Source organism: Equus caballus, chromosome 11, assembly GCF_041296265.1.
Source record: "Equus caballus isolate H_3958 breed thoroughbred chromosome 11, TB-T2T, whole genome shotgun sequence".
NCBI lineage: Eukaryota > Metazoa > Chordata > Mammalia > Perissodactyla > Equidae > Equus > Equus caballus.
In genome coordinates this window covers 32,898,143-32,922,628 of record NC_091694.1, presented here as the reverse complement: position 1 = coordinate 32,922,628, position 24,486 = coordinate 32,898,143, and the positions used below count along the sequence as shown (strand labels likewise).

The 24,486-nt window shown below is 42.2% G+C and overlaps 1 protein-coding gene across 26 annotated transcripts in view; it reads left to right on the top strand.

Moving 5' to 3' along the window:
* Positions 1–24,486, top strand: part of TEX14 (testis expressed 14, intercellular bridge forming factor) — a 159,712-nt gene that overhangs the window by 120,585 nt on the left and 14,641 nt on the right. For 21 of the 26 annotated variants that reach the window (XR_011423251.1, XR_011423253.1, XR_011423252.1 and 18 more), the window contains 13 exons: positions 3,372–3,523; positions 4,655–4,845; positions 5,258–5,408; positions 7,230–8,146; positions 11,212–11,318; positions 13,307–13,429; positions 13,627–13,715; positions 14,586–14,867; positions 16,014–16,114; positions 18,237–18,356; positions 19,762–19,828; positions 22,360–22,441; positions 24,280–24,342. Coding sequence is in view for 23 of the 26 variants with exons in the window: in XM_023652898.2 (XP_023508666.1) it covers positions 3,372–3,523; positions 4,655–4,845; positions 5,258–5,408; positions 7,230–8,146; positions 11,212–11,318; positions 13,307–13,429; positions 13,627–13,715; positions 14,586–14,867; positions 16,014–16,114; positions 18,237–18,356; positions 19,762–19,828; positions 22,360–22,441; positions 24,280–24,342 (2,445 nt within the window). In the remaining 3 variants the exon portion in view is untranslated. The remainder of the gene's footprint in view (positions 1–3,371; positions 3,524–4,654; positions 4,846–5,257; positions 5,409–7,229; positions 8,147–11,211; positions 11,319–13,306; positions 13,430–13,626; positions 13,716–14,585; positions 14,868–16,013; positions 16,115–18,236; positions 18,357–19,761; positions 19,829–22,359; positions 22,442–24,279; positions 24,343–24,486) is intronic. The other 5 variants (XM_070227477.1, XM_070227476.1, XM_070227492.1 and 2 more) reach the window with 1 other exon arrangement.

The following is a 24,486-nucleotide window of genomic DNA, read 5'->3' as shown; positions in this document are numbered from 1 at the left end:
CTTTTTTTTTTTTTTTGAGGAAGATTAGCCCTGAGCTAACATCTGCTGCCAATCCTCCTCTATTTTCTGAATCCTTCTCTTTTTTCTGAGGACTGGCCTTCAGCTAACATCCGTGCCCATCTTCCTCTACTTTATATGTGGGATGGCTTGCCATGCAGTGCCATGTCCACACCCGGGATCTGAACTGGCAAACCCCGGGCCACCAAAGCTGAACGTGCATGCTTAACCACTGCGCCACTGGTCCAGCCCCCTCCCCCCATTTTTTTTTAAGATTTTTTTATTTTTTCCTTTCTCTCCCGAAAGCCCCCCAATACATAGTTGTGCATTTTCAGTTGTGGGTCCTACTAGTTCTGGAACATGGGATGCTGCTGATTAGCGGTGCCGTGTCCGCACCCAGGATCCGAACTGGTGAAACCCTGGGCCGCTGAAGTGGAGTGCATAAACCTAACCACTTGGCCACGGGGCCGGCCCCTGGACATTTTAACTATGTTAGTTCTTCCAATCCAAGAGCATGGAAATCTTTTTGTTTCTTTTTGTCTTCTTCAATTTCTTTCAATGGTGTTTTATAGTTTTCAGTGTACAGATCTTTCACCTCTTTGGTTAAATTTATTCCTAGGCATTTTATTTTTTATGTTGCAATTATAAATGGGATTGTATTCTTAGTTTCTCTTCCTTGTTAGTGTATAGAAAGGCAACTGATTTTTGTACATTGATTTTGTGTCTTGCATTTATTATTTCTAAAAGTTTTTTGGTAGATTCTTTAGGGTTTTCTATATATAAAATCATGTCATTTGCAAATTGTGACAATTTTACTTTTTCCTTTCCAATTTGGATCCATTTTATTTCTTTTTCTTGCCTGATTGCTCTTGCTAGCACTTCTAATACTGTGTTACATAAGAATGGTGAAAGTGGGCATCCTTGTCCAGTTCCTGTTCTTAGAGGGATAGTTTTCAGTTTTTCTCCATTGAGAATATTAGCTATGGGTTTGTCATATATGGCCTTTATTATGTTGAAGTACTTTCCTTCTATATCCCTTTTATTCAGAGTTTTTATCATAAATGGATGTTGGAGCTTGTCACATGCTTTCTCTGCATCTATTGAGATGATATGTGATTTTTATTCTTCATTTTGTTAATGTGGTGTATCATGTTGATTGATTTGCAGATCTTGAACCATCCCTGCATCCCTGAATAAATCCCACTTGATTGTGGTGTATGATCTTTTTAATGTGTTGTTGTATTCGATTTGCTAGTATTTTGTTGAGAATTTTGTTTGTTTGTTTTAAAGATTTTATTATTTCCTTTTTCTCCCCAAAGCCCCCCGGTACATAGTTGTATATTCTTTGGTGTGGGTTCTTCTAGTTGTGGCATGTGGGATGCTGCCTCAGCGTGGTCTGATGAGCAGTGCCATGTCCGCGCCCAGGATTCGAACCAACGAAACACTGGGCCGCCTGCAGCGGAGCGCGCAAACTTAACCACTCGGCCACGGGGCCAGCCCCTTGTTGAGAATTTTTGCATCAATGTTCATCAGTGATATTGGCCTGTAATTTTCTTTTCTTTTCTTTTTTTGTGTGTGGGGAAGATTGGCCCTGAGTTAACATATGTTGCCAATCTTACTCTTTTTGCTTGAGGAAGATTGTCCCTGAGCTAACGTCTGTGTCAGTCTTCCTCTGTGTTTTGTATGTGGGATGCCGCCACAGCATGGTTTGATGAGCAATGTGTAGATCTACACCCAGGATCTGAACCTGCAAACTCTGGGCCACCAAAGGGGAATGCACAAACTTAACCCACTATGCCACCAGGCCTGCCCCTGTAATTTTCTTTTTCTATGTTGTCCTTGTCTGGTTTTGGTGTCAGGGTAATGTTGGCTTTGTAGAGTGAGTTAGGAAGCTTGTCCACCTCTTCAATTTTTTGGAAGAGGTTGAGAAAGATAGATATTAAGTCTTCTTTGAATGTTTGGTAGAATTCACCAGACAAGCCATCTGGTCCTGGACATTTATTTTTTGGGAGGTTTTTGATTACTGTTTTGATCTCCTTACTGTTATTGGTCTATTGAAATTCTCTGTTTCTTCTTGCTTCAGTTTTAGAAGGTTATATGATTCTAAGAATTTATCCATTTCTTCTAGATTATCCAATTTCTTGGCATATAGCTTTTCATAGTATTCCCTTATAATCCTTTGTATTTCTGAGGTGTCCATTGTAAATTCTCCTCTTTCACTTCATTTTATTTATTTGACCCTTCTTTCTTTTTTTCTTGATGAGTCTAGATAAAGGTTTGTCAGTTTTGTTCTTTCAAAGAACCAGCTCTTCGTTTCATTGATTTTTTTCTTTTTTTTTTTTGGTCTCTATTTCATTTATTTCTGCTCTGATTTTTATTATTTCCTTCCTTCTACTGATTTGGGGCTTTGTGTGTTCTTCTTTTAATGTCGTGTTAATTCCTTATTTGCATGAGGCTTTATAGCTCACAGAGTGTTTCCACACACATGATCTCATCTGATGCTCATGACAGCTGTGGGCAGAAGTTAGCGCTGACCTTGCCCTAGGATTCTTGTTAGCCCAGAAGACATTTAGGACACTCTCAAGGAGTCTGGTTGGGAAGCTGAGTTATTCAAGCAAATCAGTGAACTTTTGAGTGCTAAACTGAAAGCTCATTCCCAAGAGGGCAGAGTTCAGAAAAGAAGCCATTGCGAGGAGTTGGAGGAGTCCCAGAAGGCTTTGATAAAGCAGATGGGGCCTGAGGAGTGGTCTGGAAAAAGTCTTAGATTCATTTATTCAAAAGTAAGCCTTGAGGTCCTGGTGTAAATTTAGAGATAGAGTGATATAAAAGACAGATACAGTGCCTACCCACATGGAGCTGGAGGGGAGACAGATAAACAATAAATACACGAACAAGAAATTCAGGTAATAAGTGCTCTGAAGCTGATAAAATGGGACTACTTTAGTTGGTCGGGGAAGGCCTCTCTGAGGAGGTGATTTTTGAGCTAATACCTTAGTTATAAGAAGCAGCCAGTTGTACTAGGATCTGTGGGTAGAGTGTGCCACGCAGAAGTCACCAGTGCAAAGACCTGAAGTGGTGATGTGCTTGGCATGTTGGAGAAACTGAAAGAAGGGCTCCTGTGACTTGGGTGGGGTGAATGAGGAGAGAGCTGCCAGAAGAGGTGGAAGGGTGGGCAGGGCCTGCTCAGGTAGGAACAGTAAGGAATTTGCAAGTGTTGGAACAGCTGGCAGTGTGGGTTAGCTCAAGTTCTAGCTGGGTTTATAGAAGCTCAGGGAGGTTGCCAGTCTTCAGAGGCAAATGTTTCACGAACGTGCTGTGGGGTAATCACACTTATCTTTTAAGACATGAGCCTTACCTTGTGTTTCCTTCTGTAGCCAGGATGGAGGTGTCCATAGGGACCTGACTCGAGTGCCCCTCCCCACCCAGCTGTATAACTGGGCGGCCCCGGAGGTGATCCTACAGAAGGCAGCCACGGTGAAGTCGGACATCTACAGCTTTTCTGTGATCATACAGGAGATTTTAACAGGTAGATCAAAGAACACATTGACGGTGACCAAAGTCCCTATTCTTAGGTGGGATTTTTTTTTTTTCCTCCAACAGTTACTTAGTTTTATGGAAATGCAGGACGTAGAAAAAAGAGATTTCTTCAAAGAAACCTCTTTGTGCTTATGGAAGATATAAGATGATCTCCTGGAAATCTTTCTCTTTTAACCTGTTCTTTAAGACTCAGCAAAGCCCACCTTTTGGCGTGTCAGTCAGTGCTAGTGCATTTAATCCCAGCAAAGGTTTTATTTATTTATTTCTGCTTTTTCTCCCCAAATCCCCCCCAGTACGTAGTTGTTTATTTTAGTTGTGGGTCCTTCTGGTTGTGGCATGTGGGGCGCTGCCTCAGCATGGCCTGATAAACGGTGCCACGTTCGTGCCCAGGATCTGAACTGCTGAAACCCTGGGCTGCCAAAGCGGAGCACGCGAACTTAACTACTCGGCCACAGGGCCGGCCCCCAAGCAAAGATTTTAAACTGAAGATTACTGTCAGTGCTTAGAGGTCTCTGTAAGGTGCCCGTTAAGAACTCGTAAATGAGGGGAAAAGACTGGCCTCTGAAAAGTAAACCATGAAATAAAATACGTGCAGGTTCCAGTGTCCATATAACAGTGTCACTTGAAAGAAATAGAAACCTTTCCAAACATACAGGACTCTAATGTGAAGGAAGTGATCACATATTTGAAGACAGAAGGAATCTTTCAAGAGAGGGACATACGCACGCACATACACACACTGTAAAGCCATCTTCTCTTGAGGGGGTGAGAGTCAGCCTCCATTCAGCAGTGTTTATAGTCTCAGAGGCAATACCACACTTTCCATGAGATGAGTGCGTTTGGCAACCCAGCTTTATGCCTTGAAGCATTCCCTTATGGTCCCCAGGTCTGCCAGTGGGGAGTCCATGTATACATGATTCTGATACAACTTTTTTCTGTCTCTGCAGCAGAGATTTCCCTGGTAAATAGGTAAAGTGGCTTCTTGTTTGTTGTTGGACTTCCAGGTAGTTTTTCAGCAGAGAGAAATTAATGTTTAAAGAGTTTGAGTGACTTGACTAAGCTTACCCAATTTCTTCTGATTTCTTAATGTTACTCTTCCCTATGACTCTTTCCTTAACAGATAACATACCTTGGAATGGCTTAGATGGCTCAGTTATTAAAGATGCTATAGTCTTGGGAAAGTATTTAGAAGCTGATGTCAGGCTTCCAAAACCTTATTACGATATTGTTAAGTCAGGCATCCAGGTCAAGCAGAAGGACCGAACTATGAACCTTCAGGACATCCGGTATATTCTGAAGAATGACTTAAAGGTAAGCTCTGAAGTTGTTAGTTTTGCTCACCCATCTCAGGGGAACAACGAGTTCGAGACCAAGTTGTAAGAAGTTTTGGAATCCTCATTTCATTGCGCTCTTTCTGTGTTCCTGAGAAAAACCTAACTGCTTAACTTGGTGAGGACAGCAGGGCACTGAGGAGGGAGGTTGTGGAGGGCCCACACACAGTGGGGGCGCGTCGTGTAGGCACAGAGTGCAATTCAGTGAATGGCGGCTACTGTTATTCCTTTTTAAATATTGGTGATAACAGTGAATTAACTAATTAGGACTACAGTTAGTCTACCCAACAGGAATGAGAGGGACTTTATTTGATACCTAGATCTGTTTCTGAAACGCCAGTGACAGTCAGATGATTGCAGATCTGTCCTTGACAGTATTTCCCTTGTTTCAGGATTTTATTGGAGCCCAGAGAACTCAGCCAACCGTGAGCCCCAGGGTTCAGAGATATGAACTCCATCCTGATGTTAATGTCTATCTAGGACTGACTTCAGAACATCCAAAAGAGACCTCTGACTTGGAAATAAAAGAGCTGAAGGAAATGGGTATGGCTTTAACCCACAGGTTTTGATGTAAATGTGTTCTGAGAATCACCAGGTGCAACTAGGCAGCTCCTCTAAACTGTACCTGTAACTTATACTGGGAAAAGATGCATGACTTAGGGAATAATCAAGATCCTTAAATAAATAAGTTCAACCTTTTGGACTCCATTTACACTTTGGTTGGATCCAGAACTAAGCAGTAACAACTGGTTTATTTCTAGCATGATTACTTTTAGGAATTTATCTAATTGCTTCACAAATAAAAATGATGATTTTTTAATTTAAAACTATTATCTGTTCATTATAGAAAATTTGAAAGAGTACGAATAAGGAAATTACTTACCATTTTAATTCTGCCACTTAGAAATAATTTGTTAACATTTCTGTGTTTCATCCCAGACTTTTTCCTGTAGCCTTACTGCTTTTTAGTGCACTTGGAAGCCTTTAGAATTCAGAGCTGGAAGGAACCTTGCAATCATCTGACTTAATGCCCTCATCTTCCAGATGAGAAAACTAAGGTTCAGAGAGGTGGCTTGCTCAGGATTCCAGGCTTCTTGCAGATCTGGAACCCAGGCTTTCCGATTCCAGCCAACTGACCATTCTCTCTGATTGTCTTTGGACAGGACTGGAGGCCTCCAGAATGATCCTCCAAGCTCTCGTTACTTTGTGTCCTCTATCCCTGTTCTCCTCGTTCTCTCTCTCTGTACACCATCAACCAGGGGCGTTCAGTCCTGGCAGTATTTTTTGAGGTATTATCTCTCCCATGGGGAACCAGCCCTGGTGGTCTAGTAGTTAAGATTCAACACTCTTGCCACTGTAGCCCAAGTTCATTTCCCAGTCAGGGAACCACACCACCATTTCTCAATTGTCATATTGTGGAGGCTGTATGTTGCTGTGATGGTGAAAGCTATGCCACCAGTATTTCAAATACCAGCAGGGTCACCCATGGTGGACAGGTTTTAGTGGAGCTTCCAGACTAGACAGAGTAGGAAGAAGGACCTGGCCATCTACTTCCCAAAAAATTGGCCATGAAAACTCTATGAATAGCAGTGGAGCATTGTCTCATGTAGCGCCAGAAGGTGAGAGAATGGCACAAAAAGACTGGGCAAGGTTCTGCTCTGCTGTACACAGGATCGCTAGGACTCAGAATCAACTCGATGACACTAACAACAAATCCCTCCCATGATGCAATAGTTTCTTGGGCAGTGTCTTCACTGCTTCTATCAGATTCTCACCAAGAGTATAATTTTAACTGACATGAAAAGGCATGAATTGGGGGCCAGCCCAGCCCAGTGGTCTAGTGGTTAATTTTGCGCACTCTGCTTCAGTAGCCCAGGGTTCACTGGTTCAGATCTCAGCCGCAGACCTACACACTGCTCATCAAGCCATGCTGTGGCAGTGTCCCACATACAAAATAGAGGGAGATTGGCAAAGATATTAGCTCAGGGCCAATCATCCTCAACAACAACAACAACAACAGCTATGTATTTAGTCCTTAAGATTCAGGGGCCTATAATTTACATGTCCTGACAGTTATGCATGTTTTGAACATACTATAACTTAATCGTAGAACATTTCTCCCAGGGTTTGATCCCTTCCAAATTTTCTGTCTCAACCCACATCAAAATGGGAACTTTCACCTAGGTTAGAAATACCCTCTCACTCTCTGTGAATGTATCTGGTAGTCTTCCACACCTGGGAAGGGAGTGGGAAAATAAAAAGCTTCTTTCTGCATTCTCATGCCGCTCAAGCAACTAGCCAGGGCTGCTTAGCTGCTGCGTGTGATCACTTTAATCAGCTGCATGTTGCTGCTCTTTTCAACAGGCAGTCAGCTTCATTCACCAAGGGGTCGCTCTTCTCCCACCGAGAAAGCAGCACCAGATCCTCAGGTTCCAGATTCAAGTCTGATGGCCAAGGAGACGCAGAACCAAGAGACTGCTTCTCCTGCTTGTTCTGTGGTGGAAGAGGCCAGGAGCCCCAGCCCAGGTCAGGCAAGCCTCTGCAGCTTCGAAATCAATGAAATCTACTCAAGCTGCCTGGACATGGGAGATGAGAAAGAGGAAGAGTCCGCAGGAGCTGGTTCATCTTTTGAGGGAGCTAGACCAAACCAGGTAGATGAACTGAAGTCCATGGAAGAAGAGTTGGAAAAGATGGAGAGAGAGGCATGCTGTTTTTGCAATGAGGATGAGAGCTCTTCAGAAGCTGACACAGAGCTCTCCTTTGAGGACTTAGACTGGCAAAATGGTTCTCTTAGTTCCCTCAGCCTACCTGAGCCAGCCAGAGAAGCCGAGGGCAATGTGAGCAACAGGTCCATGACTGAGGAGTACATCAGTAAGTGTGTGCTGAATCTAAAGATTTCACAGATGTTAATGCACCAGAATGCTGATTTGCTAAGGAATACCCAACAGAAAATAGATAAGCTTGAGATGATACAGAAGGAGCAGGAGGAGCGCAAGTCTCTGTGGGCCTCTTCAAGAGAGTTTGCAAACGTCTGTGACTTGCCTTCAGCCCTGGGCCCCCCAGCTTTAAGCTATGTTCCTCCTGTCATGCAGCTGTCAGGGGGCCAGCAGCCAGACACTGGTGGCAATTGCTTGACTTTAGCAAGGTCTTCAAGAACAGTGAGAGACTTTGAAGGGGGACATTTTGGCAAAAGGTCCAGGAAAAGAAGTGGCTGTGGCTGGAAACCTTTCACTCAAGTCTCTGAAGAAAGCACTGGGGATCAGTCAGAGAAGAGCCATCAGGTAAAGCTAAGAAGTGGGAGGCAGGGAAGCCTGAACAGGACCTGGAGCCGGGTTTAACATTGCCCCTAACCTGTGTGCAAGGACTGACATATAAAGATAACCAACTCATAGTGGGGTCCTCTTGGCTTTGAGAAATAAGGCCTCTAGGATGGAATTCCAAGGTAGATACTCTTCACCTCCTGTTCCAAACCCAACACACAGCCCCATGTCCTTCTCTGTAAACTCTGTGCATCAAGTTGAACCATATGAAATTGCTGTTTTATAGGTCAAAATAATCAAGTATTGACAATTTTACATGGATCAGCTTACTAAATATGGTATCTTGGGCAGCTATTAATCCCCATTCTAAATTGCTTATTCATTCATTCACTCATTTAGCAAACACTTATAGAGCCAGAGGCAGTATATTAGACTATGGGATATGATGGTGAATGAACCACAAGCTCTATCTATGAGTAGCTTAAACACTAGTTGGGGACAGAGGGACCTGGTGGTCAAAGAAGATGCCTTAGAGGAGGTGAGAAGACACCAGGGGAACTGACCCTGGAGGTTTAGTTTGAGGCTTAGTGAGATTGCAGAGTGGCTCCTCCCTGAGCTCCTTGAGGACAGGGCTTAGGTCTTAGACATTCTTTGTCCTAAACTGTGGCATGGTTCCTAACAATTAGAAGGTACTCGATAGGGGCCAGCCCGGTGGCACAGCAGTTAAGTGGGCACGTTCTGCTTTGGCGGCCTGGGGTTCACCAGTTCGGATCCTGGGTGCAGACATGGCACCCCTTGGCAAGCCATGCTGTGGTAGGTGTCCCACATATCAAGTACAGGAAGATGGGCACGGATGTTAGCTCAGGGCCAGTCTTCCTCAGCAAAAAGAGAAGGATTGGCAGCAGATGTTAGCTCAGGGCTAATCTTCCTTAAAAAAAAAAAAAAAGGTGCTCGATAAATGGTCATTGAGGAGGTGAATAAATAAACCTGAACAAGTACACACATAGAGCTGGCTGCCTCTTGAATCACAGAATTTTGAAGATGGATCAACTCTATCATTTTACAGAGTGAACCTCAAGCTCAGTGACTTAAACTTCCCTAGGTTCATTGTTGTTAGCGAGATGGTGGTGGAGTAGGAGAGGTCGGCCCCACTGGAAGGAGGATTTAATTACTGAAATTGTTTAGAATGGCTGCCTCATGGTGATAAAAAGCAGGCCAACTTTTAATGGGTTTTATTGCTGTTTTAAAATTTTCCACCTACAGTGTACCCCCGTATTGCCTGCACTGGGCAGACAGCTTCCACTACCCCCACGCCTTGCCAAGGCCCACAGCTGGTTAGGGGCAGGTTTCCTGACTCCTGATCTAGTGTTCTTTCACTGTCGCCTACTGAATTTCAGTGAGCCTTCACTCCTCACTTAGAACATTTAGAAAAGCACTGGCATTTGTTTTTGTATAAAAAGAAGGCACAAAGAATTTATTTAGACTCTGATATTTCTGTTTCTGTGGAAAATTAAAGTTTGCTAGAAAACTATTAGAAATAACTTTTCTTGTATATTATGTTTTGGTTATCTATTGCTGTGTAACAACAACAACAACAAAAAACCCCCCAAATTTAGTGGCTTAAAATAACAATGGTTTATTATTTCTCACAATTTTGTGGGTCAGGAATATGACAGGGCTTACCTGGATGATTCTTCCACTCCATGTGGCACAGCCTGCGATCACTCCTTTGACTGCAGTCACCTGGAGACTGGGCTGGACAAGAAGGCCCAAGAAGGCTTCACTTATGTGTCTGCTGCCTTGGGCTCCTCCAGGTGGCCTGTCTCTGCAGTTGGCTTCATATCATTCACTAAATAGTCTCACTCACGCTTCTCCACAGCATGGCAGCTAGTTTGCCAAGTGAAAGCTGAAGCTGCCAGGCCTCTTAAAAACTACTTGCGGCCTTAGGATAATGTCTCTTCTGCCACTTTCCATTGGTCAAAGTCCCAAGGCCAGCCCAGATTCAAGGGGAAGGAAATAGACTCTATCTCTTGAGTGTCCATGTGGACAGAGAGAGGGAAGGAATTGATGGCAGCCGTTGTTGGAAACCATCTACCAGTGCATCTATGTATAAAACAATTATACCATATTTAATTTTTATTTAAAAATCCACCCTGGTTTTCTAGCCTAATCAAGGAATAAGGCATTTTCACCTAAGCGAATGTTTCAGACAATTGAAATTCCTTCGTTTAATTCCTCAGTTTTTAAATTTTTAATCATAATGAAAACATTACAAACTTCCCATTATTCTAAATACCTATTTTGAATATATTCTAAGTATATTCTAACCTTTCCTTGGTGACTATGACGTTTTTCTGAACATCTGTTCTTGTGGTGCTCCATGATGCAGTGCCGCCTTCAGCCCCTGCTGAGGAGTCTTTCCCTCCAGGCAGCCTCTGAGCTTATACTTTGGGGAAGTTATGATTGTTTTTATGTATTCTCTCACTTTTAGGCATCTTGCTGCCATCCCCAAACCCAACATTTGTTGCCTTAATTTGCTGTAGGTTAGGAAATATAATTAAGTTTGTTAAAATTGGAATAAGCAGATCTAGAAGTCTCTCTTTTGGATAAAGGACATAGGCTTTAATTTATTTTGTGTATATAATTTCCAAAGTATTGTAGCCTTTGTTGTTTTGTTTTCATAACATCCGCCTGGTGGATTCAGGCAGATGTTATTGTCCCTGTTGTATGGATGAGGAAACTGAAGCACAAGACTCTATGAGGTTAGTCTGAGTAAGGATTAGACTAGAACCCAGGGTCTGGGGGCTTAATAATAATATAGGGGAAAGTTTTTGGATTTTTGATGTATATGTTATCAGCTCGTTCTTTACTTGCTCCCTGTCTGGACTGTGTTCCTGGGGGCCAACGTTTCTACGTAAAGGCCTCTAGCTCAGAAATGAGTTACTAGATATGAAACATGCAGGGGAATCATCTTGGTAGATAGAGTTATTTCTACATTTGGCAAGAATGGCTTTAAAAATGGAATGTGAGAGTGAAGAGAAGAGGAATTTCTTCAAAGCATTAAAACCTGTTTACCGCTTTCTAAGCTGCCAACTCTTTGTGGCCCTGGAAAACAGAGCAGAAGTGAACAAGTTCAGCCCCCTCAAGGAGCGAAGGACAGTTTGGAAAGAAATAGGAACCAAAATATCAACAGGTGGGTTAACATTTTATTGTTTTTTGTGTTACCATGCCTTTAGACTCCCATGTGACCCTGAGGCCACTTAATGATCTTCATATGTCCAGTGACAAAGAGATTGTGAGAGATGCAGAATAGTAACACAGAAGCAGATCTTGGCAGGTTCTCTCCATTAAGTGAGCAAAAAGAGCAGTGTAATGGATACTTGTAGGAGACATGAAAGGTCAGTGGCTAGCAGGTTAAACAGAACTCATCAGTTGTCAAAAACAAAGCATCTTGCCTTTCCCAAAGTGCCCAGATTGTTTATCTTATTAAAAAAAAAAAAGCCAGGTATTCCATTTGCCAGTGCTCCAGAAACCAGACTATTCAGAAACCAGTGTTGTTCAAGATAAGTGTCACTGACGCTGGGGGACAAAGAGGGGGTTGAGAAATATCACAATTGTCCTGGGGCTCTGATTTCCAGCTAGATCAACTAAATGAATTGGCTTCAGCACAAATCGCTGGAAGGAGAGTATATGTGTACACTAGGTTTTTAAGAACTTAGGTAAAACAAATTTTATTTTGCATAGGGGGAATTGTTAAAGGAGTGATAAATGTTTTTCAAGATAGACTAGTATATTGATTTTAGTTTTTCTTTTCTGTGATTAAATGGCAGCGTTAATCCACAGCTCTGAAGTCAGTTCTCCTGGAAAACAGTTTTTTGTTCTCTTCCCCCAAGTGGTGACTGAGACTAATGACAAGAGTGTGCTGTTCCTTTCATGTTGGTAAAAAGATACATTAAGGGAGAATCAAGGAAAATGCCCAGACATTTTAGATTAGTGTATTTTACCCTTACGAAGGGACTTAGTGAAGGACCACCTTACTGGCATCAGAGAGTTGAGCACTCACATCATTGATAGAAGCGGATGCGGTGATGGTATGCTATTGGATGAGAAAGCAGAAGCCGTAGTTGTGGCTCCCCTGCCTGGCTCCACCCTCTTCTCCCAAAAGAAAAAAAGAACAGACCAAAGAAAAGTTTAATATTTTGCTACCAATATACCTAGTCTTTTTGTATGCCTTAAAAAAATTAAATTTTAATTATATATGTGAAGGAAATTTTGTATCCTGATTTTTTTCACTTTACATTAGAACATGAGCATTATCCCATGTTATTAAAAAACACCCTGTAAATTTACTTTGAAATTGTTGGATTTCCTCTCCGTTGTTGAATTTTAGGTTTTATTCTTTGTTCTGTTAGGAATAGGGCCAAAGTGACTTGTTAATAAAGCTTCTTCTGCGTTTTGGGTTATGTCCTTGATAGAGTCCCAGAAGCAGAGTTACTAGGTCAAAGGGTTCGAACATTTTAAAGATTCTTGATAGCTGTTGCCAAATTGCTCTTTAAAGTAGTTGATCAGATCTGACCTTTCTGAGTCAGTAGTCTCTCTGGTCCAGCAGGAGAGTAGGGCATTCTGGATAACAGGGAATTCATACATGTGCTACAGATCACACATTTTCAAAGAGTTAGTTTAATAGATGATAAAATATATATAATCATGGGATATTTAGAGGAAAAGACACTCCCTTGTTTTGCAGATGAGAAAACCTTGACTCAAAGAGATTGAAGTTTGCCAAAGTCAGACAGCTAGCTAGTGACCGATCAGAATCTGCAACTCAGTGAAACTAGGCTGAAGGTCCCTGAATGTTCTTGAGAATGTGTGGTGCCTTAAGACCATCTTTATAAATGTTAGTTGTTGTGCTATCACTGGTATGCAGGTGGGCCTGTTACCAGAGAATTCTGATCAAAGGGTAGGAACAGTTACTGAATCATCACCTGTATTCTGTGGCATTGTGGGGGGTGCTTGGCAACAGCCCAAGGACCAGAATTCTGTCTGGTGAAACTTCATTTCAATTGTGGGTTTCTTCTACCTCTGAAAATTTCCCAAGAACACTTTTAGAATCGTGAAATCTGAACTTGGAAACTGAAAAAAGCCTTAGAGATCTTCTAACCCAGTCCTTTCATTTCTTAGCCAGGGAAGGCCTAGTGAGGCCAGTGCCCAAGCCAAAGTGTCACAGCTAAGTAGTGTACTCTTCACCACGTCAAGCCGCCAGCAGGGACCTCCCATGTCATCCAGCCCTGGCCAGGGCTCTGCGTGAGTCTTGCGGGCTGAACCTTGGCGAGTCTGCGCCCTCTGGTGGTGGGCAGGAGTCAGTGCAACCCCAGGCTCCGAGAGCAGGGGCAGTCCTCTGGGTGGGCTGGTGGACTCTGGCTTGTGTCAAGAACTTGAGCAAACTGATGTGTTTGTGTTCACCCCACTCCACTCACCCCCAAAAAACCCATGCAATTTAGGATCAGTATGGAATCTGTGTCTTCTGAAATCTGTAATGCAAAGTCAAGAAATAATGAAGATAGTGGAGAGGTACACTTAAAATGGAAAAGTGAGTATAAAATCATAGCTTCTGTTGGACAAAATGAAATTGAAAGTATATTTCTAACCTGGTTGTTACTTCTAAGTATACAGCCTGTATTGCAACGTCCTCCCACGTTCTTTTCTTTTGTTAGATCATTCCATTTTAAAAGTAAGGCCTTTCTGATTACAAACTGCAGAAGAGAAATGTTCTTTTCATTTCTAGACGATATAGGAAATATTCCTATCATATATATTAATGTATATTATATAACAGGTGTAGTAAAAAATAAATGATATAGATATTTAATATATAACATTATTAAAGTAGAGTGCATGCAATGTCACTTTCACATATCTTGTGGACATTATCCTTTTGTACGAAGTTTTATCTTGTAAGCTCAAAAGGATACGTACGGTATCTGTGTTTTCTAATACTAATGCTAAGTAACATTGGCAAAAGTATAGAACATTTGGAATGAAAACATACACATACATATACACTCCCAGCACGTGAGCTCAGTGTGGTCGAGAAAGGCTAGGTAAACTCAAATAGATTCTTTTCCATTAGTCTCTGCAGACTGGGGCTTCAGATGTCATTTTCTTGTAAAATCTTCATAGCAAGAAGGTCCATCTGCAAGTTTTCTGCTGCCTTCCATTCTGGAATTCAGCCACAAGGGCTGTAACTAACTGAAATTGTGCCCTTCCCTCACTCTCGTCAGTTCTCTCCTCTGCTTCCCTTGAGGCCAAACAGGGCAAGCCTAAGGATGATACAATTCTAAAGAGGCAGTTATTATGCCAATATGAGCTATAAAAGTATTACGTAGCTCTTTAAAAATCAAAAGCTTTTGTTTCCAATGTTCACAGTGCTGTTTTAAATGCTGCTTTCTCTTATATTCAGTGGAGGTGAAAGAAATAGCAGAGAAAGCAGCTACTGGGCAGCTGGCAGTACCTCCTTGGCATCCTCGGAGTGGTTTGACTTTAGAGAATGAGGCTGGAAATGAGCCTGATCCCCTGCTGCAGCCCCCCATTATGGAACCTGAGAATGTGGACTGGCAGCAAGTTGCAGAGTATCCCAGGAAAAATGATGAGCCAGGAGGAAGTGTCAAGTTTGACAAAACAGGCCACAGTGACCATGACAGTGACCAGCATGGCAGACAGTCTGGGCCTCGAAGCTTCACTGGTAAGTTCACTTGGAAGAATTGACATAGGTGAGCTCTATCAAGTTATCAGCTCTCAAAAATAAGTAAACTTCCTGGAATATTTTCTTTGCTTGGTCTTCTCTCCTTTCCAGTCTGTCTGGGGACCTTGAATTCCAGGGGAAAGCAGCATACCCTTTTGATCCCGCTGTCCTTCCCACAGGTAAAGAAATCCAGAGATTCATGAATTTTTTTATTACTGGAGCAGACCCCTTTGACCAAAGGAAGTAAAATAATCTCCGTACACTGACCCTGGTCCTGAATTTAACCTGGCAAGGAATGGAATCTTTTAACTGAGGGCAGTGGTGGACACCCACTCTCTGCCGCCCATTTATTTGCATTGCATTTTGAGCTGGAAAAATTCCGCTGGCTCCCAGAGAGTCTATGCCAGAGAAACCTAGAGACAAATGACATTTGCTGTTACCACTTTTATAGATTTTCAAGTTAAAACTGAAGGTATGTGTTTCCACTTGGTATTTGCTTGCAGTCAGGTCATGGATATCATTTCACAGTTGTTTGCAAGTTAAAGAAAAGTACATCTAAAATTATCATTTATCTTAGGTAGAAAATCTCTTGGCTTGGTTTTTAAAAAAATTATTTTATTGAGGTCATATTGGCTTGGATGTTTTTGGTATTTAGAATCTGTTCCTTGTCAAGCATCACTTTTTTTTTTTTTTGAGGAAGATTAGCCCTGAGCTAACATCCGCTGCCAATCCTCCTCTTTTTGCTGAGGAAGACTGGCCCTGAGCTAACATCCGTGCCCATCTTCCTGTACTTGATTTGTGGGACGCCTACCACAGCATGGCTTGCCAAGCGGTGCCATGTCCGTACCTGGGATCTGAACCGGCAAACCCCTGCCTGCCGAAGTAGAATGTGTGCACTTACCCACTGCGCCACTGGGCCGTCCCCCATCACTGTTGAATGGATAAACAAAAGAGTGATGATCCAGGGCTATGTGCTGGGGCAAGGCTAAACTAACAGTCTCTGCTTTCTAGACTGAATCTGACATGTGAGACATGGCCACCCTTGGCAGACTATGCTTCCATCTCTTCTCTCACATTGCCCTTTGCCCCTCCCATGCCATGAGTGTCACTGAATGACTTTGGCCCTGATTGTGTTATAATCATTAGGTATCAGGCACCCGTCCCTCAGGAAAAATGAGCAGCCAGAGCATAGTGAAGTCTTTCAAGCAAGTTCTGATGCATCTGTGGTCATTGAGAAATCTTACAGCGTAAGTAAGATGGCCTGGAGAGCCAAGTTGGACACAAGGACCTAATAAAGTAGAGCTGAGGATTATGACATTGAAACAATTTCTGTAGTAGTTCTTTTTTGTTGGAGCATGTGCCCTCAGGTTTCTGACATGAATGAAGAAGTCTTTCCTCCCTGCCTAATAGTTTTTGAGTCAGTTCAACTCAAAGCATCATGTATCCTGGAGCTTGGGGAAAACACAGACAAGTGTCAGGTTCTAGCTTTCTGTCTAGCTGGGTAGACAAGACCAACTGTTAAAGCACAGTGTGAAGTCAAATACCAAAGCTCATGACTGAGGTCAGATTGGAGTAGGAGAAACAAAGACAGGTTGTGTGAGAGTGCCTTCACCTGGAATGTTCTCGAAGACCCAAATTCAGCTCTCAACCCAGTGGAAGGAGTCTGTTAATGCCTGACAACTGTCCCTCAGCAGGATCTGTGGGGTCCAGTCATTTCCTAGCATTTGCATTGAGGTTACAACCTTGCTTCAGGGGTTTAGCACATTCTAGAAGTATGCAGTTGGGCCATAGTCCAGCCACACTAAAGGAACCACAGTTTGTTTTTTTTAATCATCATTGACATGGGGCCATAATCGTTTAAAGAATATAAATAGTAATTGAGAATGAAACAATGTAGAAATACAATTGTGATAATATTTGAAGTCTTTGGAGCACGTGCTATTGTATTTAATCATAGCACACAAGCCACTCACAGGACAATTAATTCTTTCTCTCATGTGAGGGCTGGAAGGACCTGCCACATAAGCAGACTGGCTTGACTGGAGAAGCAGATCTGTGAGGGAAGTGGGGAAGGTATGCAAGGCCAAGCTTGTCTAGGAAATTTCACTGTGATGTGAGAGGTAAAGGAAAGCAGGTGCTAAGGGCACAGAAGGGGAAGCGTGTGATAAAAGCAGTGTCCAAGGAAATAAACCACAAACATCTGCAAAGGGATGATTGAAGGTGAGGACAGGAGCCAGTTGTCTGCCATGTGGTGATCAGGGCCTGAGTGTAGACATAAGCAGAAAAGGAAGGGATAGATTGGAGATGCTGAAGAAATAACTGTTATTTTTAACTTTTTAATTTTACTTTTATTATTGAGATTGCATTGCTATTTTTAAAATCATGCTCCTTCACTTGCCTTTAAACTGGAATACCTGAGGGTCCCAGTTCTGAGCAGCCTCAGCCTCCTCATCTGGAAGATGATGCCAACACGTGGACTGTGTCTGTGCCCTTGAGGATCAGGGTGTTTAAATTATGTCCCCAGCTTTAGTGGTCCAGGGCCTTTCTTCTTTCTGGAAATTTTAGAGCAGAGAGGTCACCTCACCTCCCCCAACTTCCATTGTGCAGATGAGGATCCTGAGACTCAAGATTGTCATTCACCACACCTGCTTCAGGGTGTTCTCAGCTCCCTATGGGGAGGGAGAGCAGAGGTAGAGGTGCGTATGCTTATAACTGTGTAATTTCTGGTGTACATTATTATATGTCAGTTTCTGTATAGACTGCATCTTGCTCACCCTCAGTAGTCTAGTTTTTATCTGTCACTATACATGTGTGCCCCATTATCCCTTTCGCCCTATCCCCTGCCACCTTCCCCTCTGGTAACCACTAATCTGTTCTCCTTATTCATGTATTTGTTTATCTTTCACATATGAGTGAAATCTTATAGTGTTTGTCTTTCTCTATCTGGCTTATTTCACTTAACTTAATACCCTCAAGGTCCATCCATGTTGTTGCAAATGGCACGATTTTGTCTTTTTTATGGCTGAGAAGTATCCCATTGTATATATACCACATCTTCTTTATCCCATCATCAGTCGATGGGCACTTGCGTAGCTTCCACATCTTGGTTATTGTGAATAGTGCTGCAGTAAACATAGGGATGCATAGACCTCTTTGTATTTTTTATTTCATCTTCTTTGGATAAAACCCAGTAATGGGATTTCTATTTGTAATTTTTTGAGAAATCTCCAGACTGTTTTCCATCGTGCCTGCACCAGTTTACTTGACTGCTAATTTTAGATAAATCCATTATTAACACTGCATCCAGCTATAAAGGGATTTGTTTACAATGAACGCCAACTTAAAAGTGATTTCCTCCATTATTAATAGGATCAGTCTGTGCAATCAACTTGTTCACCAGAGTCTTCTGAGGACATAACAGATGAATTTTTAACTCCAGAATATGACTATTTTTACTCCTCGGCAGCTCAAGAAAACTTAGCTCTAGAGGTAAAAATTTACAGTTTGGGGTAAAGTACATTTTCAGCTTTCTCCATTACCTTATTAGTTTTAAATTGTTTTAATTGAGAAAAATAGCTTATACCTAAAAGTGTATAACGTTGACTTATCAGTGTTTTCATGTTTTGAAAAAACATCTGAAAAATAAGATTTTTAAGAAAGGAAAGTCATAAGCAGTTTCTCCCAAAATTGTGATTCCTGCTTTTGTACAGCACTTTGTACTTTTTTTTCAAAAACACTTTTCTTCACATTTCCTGATTCACATATCCTTCCTGTGGGGAAGAGAAGGCAGGCTGCTATGTTATTCCTCTGTGTGAAGAACTGGCGATCCTCAGATGTAAGGATTTAGTCCTTTACCTGCCAAGCTTTAGCGGTAGGAGAGCCAGGAATAGAGGCATGGGTTCAGCAGTAAATATGAGACTGTCTAGTACTTGGGGCTTTCTCTGGGATCTGCCTAGCTTTTGCAAGAACCTGTTTGTACAGAGTATTCTCATTTATAAAATGAAATTCTTGGATTCTCTTATTTACTTATATAATTTCCGCCTCACCTCACCCCTAACCTGCCACCTTTCTGGGATCTTTTACCCATATGGAAGGTAGGGTAGAGGAAAAGGAGAATTATGTACATGTCAATCACAACATTTGACTGACAAGAAGAATTCAGTGATTCATCAAAAAGCATAATTTCCTCTTGTCTGCGCTTCTGAAAACTCAGATCAGTTTTCCATTATTAATCCTTTAAACATTCTTGATTTTACTGTGAGCAGACTGAGATGTTAAGAAAATCATTAATAAAAAGACAAAGTATATATGTACATATATATAATATGTACATTTGTATAAAAACTAGAACATAGAGAAAAGTACCTGGATTTTAATTGTACAGCTCATGATCTTTCACAAACCGAACACACTCATGTAACGAGCACCCAGGTCAAGAAACAGAACATTCCTGGTCCCTAAATCCGGGTGCTTCCTTTCAGTCCCTGCCTCCCCTCAAAGGAATCGGTGTTCTGACTCCTCACCCCATAGAATAGCTTTGCAGTCTGGGCCATTTTTCCAGCCTTCTTGGGCTCCTCTGATAAAGCTCCCAGGAATCAAAACATCTTTGTTGTAAGGTTGAGGTGAGGAGGGGATAACGATGTAAAGAAGGGAAAAGGCGTATAATTAATTCCTCCTCACAATGGGAGGTGGGGGAGGACTGCTTGTTGAGGAGGAACATATGGTACGAATAAGTGCTTCGAGTCTGCGAAGCAGGTTTGTTCTTTTTCTATAAAAGATGCGGGAACCTTGTGAAGATTTTCAAGGTTTAAGAACATCAAGAAATTCTCAACCTTTTGATGATAATGTCTGCCTCCAGTGAACCTCATTTCTTTGCTCCTTCCTCCTTTTGTAGACCTCAAGTCCCATAGAAGAGGGCTTTGAAGGAATACAAGATGCGTTTGCCCAACCGCAAGCTTCTGGTAATAAACCCTTAGTGCGGATTCCTTTAAGAATCACTTGCTTTCACTTTCTGTCGGATCACAGATGTTTAGAGCTGGACCAGTCCTTAGAGAGAACCTTCTCCAGGCCTGTCATCTTACAGATGAGAAAAGTTAAAAAAAAAAACAACAGGGGCCGGCCCGGTGGCACAGCGGTTACGTTCGCATGCTCCGCTTCTCAGCAGCCCAGGGTTCACCGGTTAGGATCCCAGGTGCAGACATGGCACCGTTTGGCACGCTATGCTGTGGTAGGCATCCCACATATAAAGTAGAGGAAGATGGGCATGCACGTTAGCTCAGTGCCAGTCTTCCTCAGCAAAAAGAGGAGGACTGGCAGCAGATGTTAGCTCAGGGCTAATGTTCCTCAAAAAAAACCCCCCCAAAACCGAAAACAAACAGATGAGAAAACTTGGGCTCAATGATTTCCCCTCATTAGAATGAACCCCCTGCCGCTCACCGGCCTCATGACACCCGCACATCATTATTTACACCTCCTCTTGGGTTCTTAGAGCATATGTTGTAGTAGTTGCTTCTTTTTTTCCTCTGGTTTTCTCTAGTGAAAACTAGATTTCAGGCTACTCCGTTATCTTTACTGAGCTGACCTGAGGGATTTGCCCAGGCCACACAGCTAGTTATTGACACAACAAAGACTAGAGCTAGATGTCCATGTCCTTCTCTACCCCAGAAGTCAGAGTTCCACCATCACTTTGCTTTGCTTGCTTAGCGTCTTAGCAAAGAGTTAACAACAGCCAATGGTACAGTGTCAACATACCATCCTTCCCTTGGGAGGCCTTGGATTCTCTATAACAGCAGTTGCTTTCCGTTTCATAGGAAGTTAACCTTGGATCAGCAGCCAGGATGTGGCACAAGGCAAGATAAGTGAACCACTGGTTCTGATGGAGACATTTAAAAATTTTTTCACTTTTGCTCTTTTAAAGTATGCAGCCATCTATTATAAAACCAGAGTTATCCACCTGCCAAGCCATGTTGCTGTGCACGACCCTTCTCAACATTCTGAACCCAGGCAGGACAGCCTCGGGTTCTGAACTTACTCCCTTCCTCCTGCTGCACGCTCCAGCTTCCATCTCTAATCTGAGTCAGGCCTCTGTCACAGTGGGGAGCATTTTAAGAAGCTGTAAGCTTTTAGATGAACAGTTATGCTCAGGACAACATGTATTAAAAGTCCCCAGACCTGGGTCTTGGGCCACCCACTCTTTCCGTGGAGCCTCTGCCCCTGACACTTTCTGTGTGAGCCTGACCTGCACATGGCCACTTCACTTACGGTTGGAAGAGGGTTGAGTAGGGTAGAGAAGTTGTGGGGCAGGCAGGTCAGAAAACCAGGAGTAATTCACTACAAACATCTGAAGTACATGAAGAAGGTGATTGCTACTCTGTTTCCTTCTTTCAGCCCTTCCCTTTCCCTTTTTTCCTTAGGGGTCTGATATATGTCCCCACCAGGAGATACAACAGAGGTAATGACTGGACACATGCTGGGGTCCAAGCCCAATTCTGCCACTGATTTTTTTTGCATGACCTTGGGCAAGTCACTTCACCCTAGGGCCCCACTCTTCCCTTGGATAAAGTAAAGGAGAGGGTCAGGCTCTAAAATCTCTTTAAGTTCTGCTCCAGCTCTAAATTGTGCTTATTAGGAATTCGTTTATGCTTTCTAGGTGTTTATGCTTTCTAGGTATTTGAAAGAGGGTCACAAGAAGAAGAACCCCAATGCTTCTCCACTGATGGGGTTTCAGAGCTCCTTGGTACCTGCCAAAGGTGGCACTATTCTGCTGGGCCTCCCCACTGCCCACCAGACAACCTGGACTTATGGAATGGCAAGGGGATAGTGAGCATTTGCCATCATGGCGGGCTGCTCTGTCTATCCCCTTCTCTATAAACCAGAGCAGTACACTAGTGGGAAGGAAAATGGATACGGGCCCAGTCTGCCCAGAGGTCTGCAAAGTATCTTACTGAGAATTGGGGAGGAGTAACTTTAGACACTTAATGTCAAGGAGAACAGAAGACAGTTGAATTAGCTCTTTAGTACTCAAGACCCCACCCCGACTCTTTAAGTGGTGTTTGATGGCCAAGAGGCGTAGTTACCACTGTGAAAATGCCTAGCTAATGGTTTTTCTGTTTGAATCTTTAGTGAACAAACAGTTCTTGGTTTCAACGCCCCCTGGTGTCTGTTGACAGGAACCAGGTCAGTTTGCCTTCCTGAAAAGACAAAACAACATTTGTCTCCAGAAATAACTGTGCAGTTCTAACTGAAAGGCCAGTAAATGGCTTGATTGTATTCTGAGTGTCAGAGTATAGTTCTCCCCTCTGAGCAAGGAAAATAAACTTTCAGAGCAAAAACCTCGTTTATAGCACTCAGTCCAAACCCAATTAGGAAGTACTTTGTTTATCCAGATATTTCTCATTCTGGACCAGACTAAGGGAGATTCTAGGCAATGAAAATAATAATCTGAGTTGGAAAAAATTCAGTAAAAAAAAATACGTTTACTTTATTCTTTCAGGTGAAGAAAAGTTCCAAGTGAGAAAAAGCCTTGGAAAGAATGCTGAGGTTTTGACTAAGTCTCATTTCCAACCTATACGGAGGTATGTACTATTATTTTATTCATAGTTTCAGACTCATAGAAGTAATGTTAAATGATGATAATTCCCTGTATTTATATATTGCTCATCTTCAAACGTATTAGCCACCGTGTTATAAAAATTAGCTTTGGGCAACTTAGCCTTGTTAGGCCTTGTTCAGCAAAATTGTGAGGGGTCATGAAACGAAGTCATTATCAGTATTCAGATCCTGACTCTGCCTTTCTATCCGTGTGACCTTGGTCAAGTTTCTCAACCCCTATCTTCTGTTTCCCCATTTGTAAAATAGGGATAAGAATCCTTACTAAGAATGTTGACATAGGGATTAAAAGTAATAATATAAGTCCTGGGCATTTATCCCAGAGAAATGAATGTTCACACAAAAACACATACACAAATGTTTATAACAACTTTGTTCATAATAGCCAAAAACTGGAAACCCAGATGTTGCTAACAAGCGAATGATTTAGCAGACTGTGGTACATCTGTACCATGGAATACTCAACAATAAAAAAGAATAAATTATTGACCATGCAACAACCTGGGTAAATCTTCAGAGAGTTATGTTAAGTGGAAAAAACAATCCCCAAAAGTTATTTAGTACATAATTCCACTTATGTAATGTTCTTGAAATGATAAGATTATAGAAAAAAGGACAAGTAAGTGGTTTCCAGGGGTTAAAGAAGAGATGGGGAGTGGGAGGGAAGTAGATGTGGCTATAAAAGGGCAACGTAAGGGATCCTTGTGATGGTGGAAATGTTCTGTATCTTGACCACATCAGTGTTGATATCTTAGTTGTGATATTGTTCCATCGATTTGTAAGATGTTACCATTGAGGTAAACTGGGTAAAGTGTATTTCTTAAAACTAAAGTGAATGTACAGTTATCTCAAAATGAAAAATTTAATTGAAAAAGTAATAATAGGTGTAAAGTGCCTGGTATAATAACATTCAATTTACTTTCCCCCATCTGGATCTCAATTTCCTTATCTATAATAATTATAACTAGTATTTCCTAATCAGATACCATATGCCAGGTACTTTTTTTGGTCAAATTTAATTCATATAACAACCCTCTGAGATACATACTGTTACCTCCATTTTGCCAATAAGAAAACCAAAGTTCAGAGTAAGTATTTTCCCTAAGGTTGTACAGTTAGTAAGTGGCTATATCAGTGAGGATAAGCTAGAGGATGCTATGTAACAGACAACTCCCAGATTTTAGTGGCTTAAAACAACAAAAGTTCATTTTTAGCTCATGCTCCGTGTCCATGATGGGTTGGTCAGGAGTGTTCTGTGCCGTATTACTACCTTCTATCAGAGATTCAGGCTTTAAAGAGTATTGCAGTTGAATCCCAAATATTGGTTAAAGTAGAAGTGGGTCAGTTTTGTCTTCGGTATTCTTTTCTGGCCAACTTTTTTCACAAACCTCTCTGGCCTCTCCTAATACTTCATGCCAGGATGCTGTCTTACAGTTGGTAAGGCCCCATGGCTGTGCGCCTTGCTCCACCCTCCGTCCCCAGCCAAGTTCCTGTGCTCCATTGATTTCCTCAGGAACTTGCTCCTGTCATATAGCATTGTTGACTGATTTCAGATGAGCTGACTCTTAGAGAGTATTTATTGAATCTCTAGATAGGAAACTGCAGTCCAGAGCAAGGCCCAGAGGTGCCTGAGAACATGTGGCTGGTCATTAGTAGAGCCAGGACCAGAACCCAAACTTTCCACTTCTGAGCTCAGTGCCCTTCCTGCTGCTTCTCACAATGGGCTGATAAACTGGTCCCTTGTACCAACCTAGTGCACTCTGCTGATGGGATTCATATGATTTTATCACTTTCTCTCTTACAGTACTGCAGGTGAACAAGAGGAGACATTAAAGGAGTCACCAGTGGAAGTGAAAGAGAAAGACATGTATGGCCACCAAAGTGTTGCCTAAGGATGCTGTGTAAAGTCTTGGTTTTAGGAGAATAGTGTTTCCTTGTTTGTAAGAGTCTACGTTCTTCCCATTTTTACATGTACATTTAATGAGTGTGTTTCTTCTTTCACCAAAAAGCT